The sequence below is a fragment of the Pristis pectinata genome, chromosome 6, assembly GCF_009764475.1.
Source record: "Pristis pectinata isolate sPriPec2 chromosome 6, sPriPec2.1.pri, whole genome shotgun sequence".
Taxonomy (NCBI): Eukaryota; Metazoa; Chordata; class Chondrichthyes; order Rhinopristiformes; family Pristidae; genus Pristis; species Pristis pectinata.
In genome coordinates this window covers 18,275,199-18,283,048 of record NC_067410.1, presented here as the reverse complement: position 1 = coordinate 18,283,048, position 7,850 = coordinate 18,275,199, and the positions used below count along the sequence as shown (strand labels likewise).

At 42.7% G+C, this 7,850-nt stretch overlaps 1 protein-coding gene across 1 annotated transcript in view; it reads left to right on the top strand.

Moving 5' to 3' along the window:
• Positions 1 to 353: 353 nt before the first annotated feature.
• shisa10.1 (shisa family member 10, tandem duplicate 1) overlaps positions 354 to 7,850 on the top strand; it is a 66,653-nt gene continuing 59,156 nt past the window's right edge. Inside the window, exon 1 of the mRNA XM_052018759.1 lies at positions 354 to 499. Coding sequence (XP_051874719.1) covers positions 436 to 499 — 64 coding nt within the window. The 5' untranslated portion in view covers positions 354 to 435. The remainder of the gene's footprint in view (positions 500 to 7,850) is intronic.

Genomic DNA, 7,850 nt, shown 5'->3' with positions numbered 1-7,850 from the left:
TCTCTCTTTCCACAGATGCTGCCTAACCTCCTGAGTGCTTCTCTTCTATTTTCCCGATTTCCAGCTTCTGCATGTCTTAAAAATATATACGTGAACATATACATCATTTTAAAATGCCCATTGCCCGTCATTTTCATGTTTCAGCTCTGGGAGGCACTGTCCGGATTACTGGGGTGTTTCAGAGCTCCTCCGAGGATGAGTCACGGCAGGATTCTTTCCACTCCTGGGGGCGAGTTTGCTTTCTGACGCTTCTGGTGTTTGAAGACTCGCAGTTCGTGCAAGTTCCAAGTGGAGAGTCATTGCAGGCAGACAGTAGAGGGATTCATTCCTGTGTCCGTCCGGCAGTGACCTGCTTGGGGACTGGCTGTGTGTGTGTGTCTCTGTCTGTGCATCCTGTGAAACTAAACAGAGAAGTTACATTATCGCTGTAACTCAATGGCGCCTACACGCTTGCCAATTACCAGCGTTCTGTGGTGTTTCGTGATCTTTCTACCTCTCGGTGAGTATCTGTTTAATTATAATTAATAATGTTTCATGTTGACTTAAAAACTTCTCGAATCCTCTTTGTTAGGGTATGTTTCAGTTCTTAAATATTTGACACGAGGACTTACTTGTTTTCTCAATCACTCTCCGAAGTTTACCGAATCCAGACCGCTCCTGAATCTTTTACGTGGGGTTAATTGTAATGGCGCATGGAGTCAAATAGCTTGTGATGTTATGGTTCCTGCTTGGGGGGAGGTGGGAATGAACACATGAAGGAGGATCTTCAGAGTGATCATTGACTCCAGCTCTGAAAGGAAGGAGTCTGTTTACTGGAAACATGAACAACTTGTGGTTTATGTTTGTATAATGTATTAAAGTAGGTAGAATTGCCTTGCAATGACTCCCTGTAATTGGCTGGCCTGGCTAATGTACACGATATGGCTTTTACTAGTGGGGGAACATGTTAAACAGTTACATAGTTTCTAAAAAAACAAGTGTGAACTGTACTCTGGTACAACCAGTGTTGACTCACCAGCAAATCTGTATGCTCTTTGTACCATAGCCTGGAGTCCCGTTTGCTTCATCTTCAAATGTCTTCTCTTGTAATTTGTGAAATGTTTGATTATTCTGTGCTGTTGTTGTGGTTGAATATGTTCATCCATGGATCTTTGACCTTTCACTTTCTGTCTGTTAGGCCTTTGACCTGATAACTTTGTTTGTCTCTTTTCGCTCAGAATCATGTTTCATTCTGCCCTGACCCTGGCTCCTCAGGATGACCAATCTAAAAGGAATTGCAAATATTACCATCAGCCTTGCAAGATAGGAGATCCTCACTGTTCAGCCTCCATCTTCAAAAGGGTGTTGAGTTGTCATTTTGTATGATACATTTCGCCTCAGGGACTTGAGTCTGTATTCATAAAATTATACCTCCCTGGCTGCAAGATTCTACATGTAATAAAAGTTTAGTATCTGTTCCCTCAGTGGGTGTAAGCTTGAAGCTAATCAAAATTTGGTATACTGAATTAGGACTGCAGTGTGAAAACTAAGAAAAGTGTAATATTTTTGACTTCCTCGCTGTTTTTCCAAGCGCAAGAGATGAGGCAGAGATATAAACAGAACGTGTTTTTATATAGTAACTCAACTAAACATCAGTGTCTGGTACAACAATGTATCAAGGTTGGATCACAGGGTACTAAGTTCTTTAAAAATAAAGTCCTTGCATACACTACACTTTTTACATGAGGAAATTATTCAGACCATCAATTTTTAACCATTAGCATGTGTATACAGTTATATATTCAACCTATATATATGATTTCAGTTCCTCTACTTCTAGAATCTCCTCAGAGTCAGTTGTATTCTTTGCCATCTCTGAAGTGTCCATTCCAGGTGATATCTGGTAAATCGTCACCTCCTGTAGGCCATGGGTCTGTCTGTGGACTCATTTCCTGTCTAGCAATGGCTGCATCATAGAACCTGTCCTGTAACTCCAATCCAAGCTTGTCCTGTAACTCGTATTCTTGACGACTATCCTTTTGGCTGTTATGTGCATGTATGGATTGATGTACGTGAACCTTGCAACTTCTGTCACCCATCGTTACCATTTAGTTTCTAATCCATTTTGCCAATCCTCCCTGGTCTGGTGGTCAGAGTACTCTCACAGTCTGTCCCAGTCCAGTGATCTGCCCTGTTCTCTCTGGTTTCTTTTCCTCCACCTATCCTTTGAAGTTGGGCTGCTCTAATCTCAGCCGTGCCCTTAAATGTTGACCCCCTTAGCAACATAGCTGGGAAGTATCCTTATTGGAGAGTGTGGTGGTCCAGTGCACAAGAAGATGCAATGTAAGCCAGTGACTTGTGGATTCCTTGGACTCCTTGTCCAACCACTGTCAATTCATTCTTTCCTTCATCTTGCTACCAATCATTCAACCTCACCGTTGGACACTGGGTGGAATGGGAATGTTCAGCTGTGCTGGATCCCATTGGAGGTAGGAATGGGGCACTTGGGCCAACCTGGAAAACAGACTATTAACAAATATACTGTTACTGTTGGGGAGATCCCAGAAGTAGATAAATTGAACTCATAATTGGTTGAATTTGTAACATACAGGCATAAATATTTAAACTATTCTTGTGTGTCACGGGTTTCAGACTTCATAGTTTCTGTGGACTGCTGTGTTGGAGTGGATTACCCAACTGGCAACAGTTCCTACCACTTCAAATGGCTGTCGCTTAGCAGGAGGAAACACACCATTCACAACTAAAAGTAAGTTGGTGTGCACCTCTGGAAGGGATGAACTGGTCACCTTTGTGCTTGTCCTGGAGCTGTGGGCAGCTGTGGCCTGCAGTCCTGACATATCACCAGATCTTCAGTGTCTTGAGTGACCCCAGGTCTTCACACATGGCCTCTGGGCAGTGCCTTCATGTGCACAGTTATCATGCTGAGGATGGACCATCTTGGGTATGAGCATGCGTAGTACCTTCAGAATCACCACTCAGTCTCACCTCCTCACACATTACCATCTCCAATTCATTTTACTCTGACAGGGTTTTTTTCATATACCTGGGCCTCTTCTCCCTGCAATAACTTATGATGAGGACTCAGTGTGTTGGTCAAACTTGATTGAAAAAAACTTTTGAGTTATGCTGAAATATCCCAAGGATGCTCAATGGCATTGGGTAGGGGGTCTCACATCCAATAGAACCACCAAGTTTCCAACACCTATCACTTCCCATTCCCATTGACCCTAAATCCTGAATAGACTACTTTGGGTTCATAAGTATAGACGTGATCTGTTTCATTTGGACATTTTGCTGTGTAGTCTGATGACTACTTTCCTCAGAATTTTTTTAAAGTGTTCTGATTTGGTCTCTGAGGCGATGTAGATATCGCCTTGATTTCAAACACTCCTTGGGGTCCTTTGCAACATTTTGTTCATCCCTGACACAAAGCTTTGGGGCTAACTTATCCCCAGATGGTAGTTTGGTGTGGGCATATAACCTCGTGTGCATATTAAATGTCAATGGCTCCAATTCCCTCCATCCACATTCAACAATGTGTAGAAGCGAGACAGATCAAACTGTTTAAAGTATTAAGGGCCTGGAAACTCAATAATAAATCATGAGGTAGGCAGTGAATGCTACCCATCTACAACAGTTCTGTGTTGGGTTACTCTGTTATCCCCATATAATCACATGGTTTAGTTTGCAATGAGGACCACCACCACCAATGAAATTTGACACTCTCTGTGCTGGACCTTCGCCAGTACAACATCTATTCTAACTTAGTCTCCCCCATCCCTCTCATTAGCAGCTTATGGACATAAAGAACTTGTCCTGGCCATCAATACCTGGCTTGACTCCTGGAGGAAAGCAAATATGAGCCTAGTAGCTAACAGTGCTCCTGTACAATTTAGTGAAGAGATGCTCATACTGCACCTCAAGCTTTTACAGGCACACCAGCGCTAGGCAAAACCAGTCATTGCCAGTCCTTCCTCAATTGGCCACAATCACTGGCAGCTCTCTATGTTCTTGTATCGACTGTGCATGACATTTCCCCAAACATTTGCAGTAACTCCCTTGAGTATACTGACAGACTGATATGGCAGCTTACCATTGGAGATGCAAAACTGCTCTTGTGTGATGATCCAGTAAGAGCAATTGGTACTTGTATTAATTGCCCTCGTTAGTGGGCAACCATTAATTGTAGCTTGTAATTTGCCAAAGTCCTGTTGGCCTATGTCTACTGTGCAGAACTATTCAGTTAATTCTCTCCAGTCTATGGATTGCCCCTCAACACAACCACATACTGGCCTTTTCCACCATTCAGGTTCTTGTGACCCAAGAATTTCCCACTGAAATTGCTTTCTGTGACCATGTGCCCAGGCGCTGGGGTCAAGGAAGTGGATGGTGCCAATACCATCATTTTTTTGCTTGGATGATGATGACATTCCAGAATCACACCCCAAGCAAATCAGTCTCCTGCTCCACAATGTCATTTCCACACTGGGGTCATCCAACACACTCCCTTAAACGTTAGGTCATATTAAGTAGTCTGAATTTTCTCAGCAGTCTGTCTGTACACAAAGCAATCCAGCATTGCTTGATCTATAAAGGTTTGGAAGTCGCACCTTTTCTCAGGCTCTTTAGTCTGATCTTGGTCCACCAATCATTTCTTCTGATGCCTGGTTGCATGTCAAGCTTAATGGGTCTTGAAATGTACGAGCAGTTTCTCAATGCGACTCCATCGTGAACTAAAATCTTTAGCAGTGGAGTAAAATGCCCCATCAAGGTTTAAAGTATGTCCTGATCGATACATCATCCATAGTTTGTGTCGTCACTGGACTACCAATAGCTGGCATGCCTCCAGTTGTACCAGCGACAACAGTATCATCTTCCCCTTCTTGCATATCACTATTGTTCTGTTCTATGTTCAACCCGGAAATTTGATGATGACATTGCTCTTGGGAACATTTCCATACACTCCTTATACAGAGTGCTCATACTTCATATTCTCCTTTATGTACCTGATGTATACTCTATTTGCTATTATTATTGATCTTTATGTTGCAGCAAGCATAGGCAGAGACAGAAAGAGCAGTATATAGAACATGCTATATTTGAGGGAGTAAGCCTCAACTAAACAGCAATATGTGGTACAACAGGGTATATAGTGATTTGGTCCATGGTGCATCTTTGATTTCCTTCTCACTTCACTGAATTCCATGGTTTCAGGGGTCCAGACCTGAGCCTTGGAATGTCTACCCTAAATCTCCCTGCATCTCAAAAGCTCATTAAAAACTACCTGTATGTCCAAATGCTAGGCACTTGTCACAAACTCTTTTCAAGTCATTTGATGTTAAGTGTTTGTTTGGTCATACTGCTGTGAAGCTCTAGCTCTTTGGAAAGCTTTGCTACATTAAAGGTGCCATATAAAAGCAAGTTGTTGTTGTTGTTGCAATATGTAGACAGTGGACTGGCACTGGCTTGTCTTGTTTAAAAAGAATTACCTGTAAGTTTTGGATGGAATGGATATCCTGCAGCAACTGTATGAATTGCTGAGTAGACAACTTTTCAAAATTTAGTTCCAGAATTTGATCTGTTAATGCAAACTTGTATTGATCTAGAGCCTTTAACACTGTGAAGAGACAAAAGCCGCTTCATTGGTATTGGTTTATTATTGTCACTTGTACTGAGGTACAATGAAAAACTTGTCTTGCATACCGTTCATACAGATCAATTCATTACATAGTGCAGATACATTGAGTTAGTACAGAGTGCATTGAGATAGTACAGGTAAAAAAATCAATAACAGAATACAGAGTAAAATGCCACAGTTACAGGGAAGTGCATTGTGGGTAGACAATAAGGTGCAAGGTCAAACAAGGTAGATTGTGAGGTCAAGAGTCCATCTCAACGTGTAAGGGAACCGTTCAATAGTCTTATCACAGTGGGATAGAAGCTGTCCTTGAGCCTGGTGATATGTGTCCTCAGGCTCTTGTATCTTCTGCCTGATGGGAGAGGAGAGAAGAGAGAATGACTCAGGTGGGTGGGGTCTTTGATTATGCTGGCTGCTCCACCAAGGCAGAGAGAGGTATAGACAGAGTCCATGGAGGGGAGGCTGGTTTCCGTGACGAGTTGAGCCGTGTCCACAACTTTCTGCAGTTTCTTGCTGTCCTGAGCAGAGGAATTGCCATACCAAGCCGTAATGCATCCAGATAGGATGCTTTCTATGGTGCATCAATTCACGGGACCAAATATCAAACAAAGTTACTTCAAAGCATGCAAGAAGATACTGGAACTAGTGATCAAAGAGAAGGGTTTCAACGAATGTCTCAGAGGAGGAGAATGTGGTAGAGTGGCAGAGATTCAGACTGTAGGGAGGAGGTCAGTGAACCCAGGGGTTAAAAACTGAATTGATTGAAAGTGGTGAACATATTGTTGATTCGTTGGTGGCACGTCAGTGCTCTAAAGGCAGGTGATTGGCCAGATTGCTGCAGGTGATCTTCCAGCGGTTTACTTTGGTGCCATCTGTTTGGTTGGTTCAAGAACTTATGAAATGGGCCATCTCCATGGTAACAAGCTCAATGTTGGTCATTAGCCATTGAGCTTGTTACCACAGAGAAATCTCTGGGATGGGGAGAGGCATGCAGCCAATCAGAGGGGGAGACAACAGCTTCCATTGCATCTAACAGGAGGGGAAGAGAGAGCCTGCAGGACCTGGAATATGTGGATCAGGTGCTGCTGGTCCCCGGGAATGGCTGGCCATTGCTCTGCTGACCAAGGTGTAGGTTATCAGATTGGGCAGCATCTGTGGAAAGAGGAACAAAGTTTGTGTTTCAGGTTGTTTCTTCTGGTGAAGGGTCTTCAATCTGAAACATTAACTCTGTTTCCTGCACCACAGATGAACCCAACCCGCTGAGTGTTTCCAGCATTTTCCGGCTTTATTTCAAATTTCCAGTATCTACAGATTTTTCTAAAATTTCCATTTTCTGGATTAATTGGATGATTAACAATTCCGAGCTTGCCTTGTTTGTCTGGCACATGTATCAAGTGTACTGAACCAGGCCACCCATCAATTCCTGGACCTGCTCAGTCAGAAGACCAAGTCCTACAAGAGACTTGGCCTCTTTGTACCCAGTTGGCTTCTGGCAACGATGGAGGAACCAACGAGAGTTAACTGTGACAGCAGGAGAGTACTGCAAGGGGTTTGCTTTAGGATCATTCTCCCACAATCAGAGCAGAAATGCAAAAGTGTCTGTAAGAGTTGTGTGGGGCAATTTTTAATGATGAGTACTTCACTTTTGCACTCCATCAAGCACCGGTGAGAAAATAGTTTCATTTATTGATACCTTTAGGAAGTAATTTAAGAACATTAAGTTTAATTGGGTATCATTAGCTTAATTAGTTCAGCACAACATCGTGGGCCAAAGGGCCTGTTCCTGTGCTGTACTGTTCTATGTTCTATTTCTTGATTGATACTGAGAATCAACCCAAAAGGTCCTGTGATGGATACTATTAATCCAGAGGCATTTTGGAACAAAAACAAATTTAAACATATCTCCAACTGATTAACAGTCATCTTCCAGGACACGCTGGAGGTGGTGTAGCGTGATCTGTGCAGTAAGAGAAAGAAATGACAATTGCCAAGGAATCTAGGACTCAAATATATTGAGTGAAACTCAAAAAAGCTAGACCTTTTTTCTTTCAAATTGCTGAAACATGTTCAAAAATTGTGGCTTTGCCATTGGGCAGGTTAAATCCTGTAAAAATTCCATATGCTGTTGGCAAATATTATGACTATGTTAAGCAATTACAAAAGTGCAGAGCAAGCCCCAACACACGACAATCCCAGGATTGAGGGACCTTGA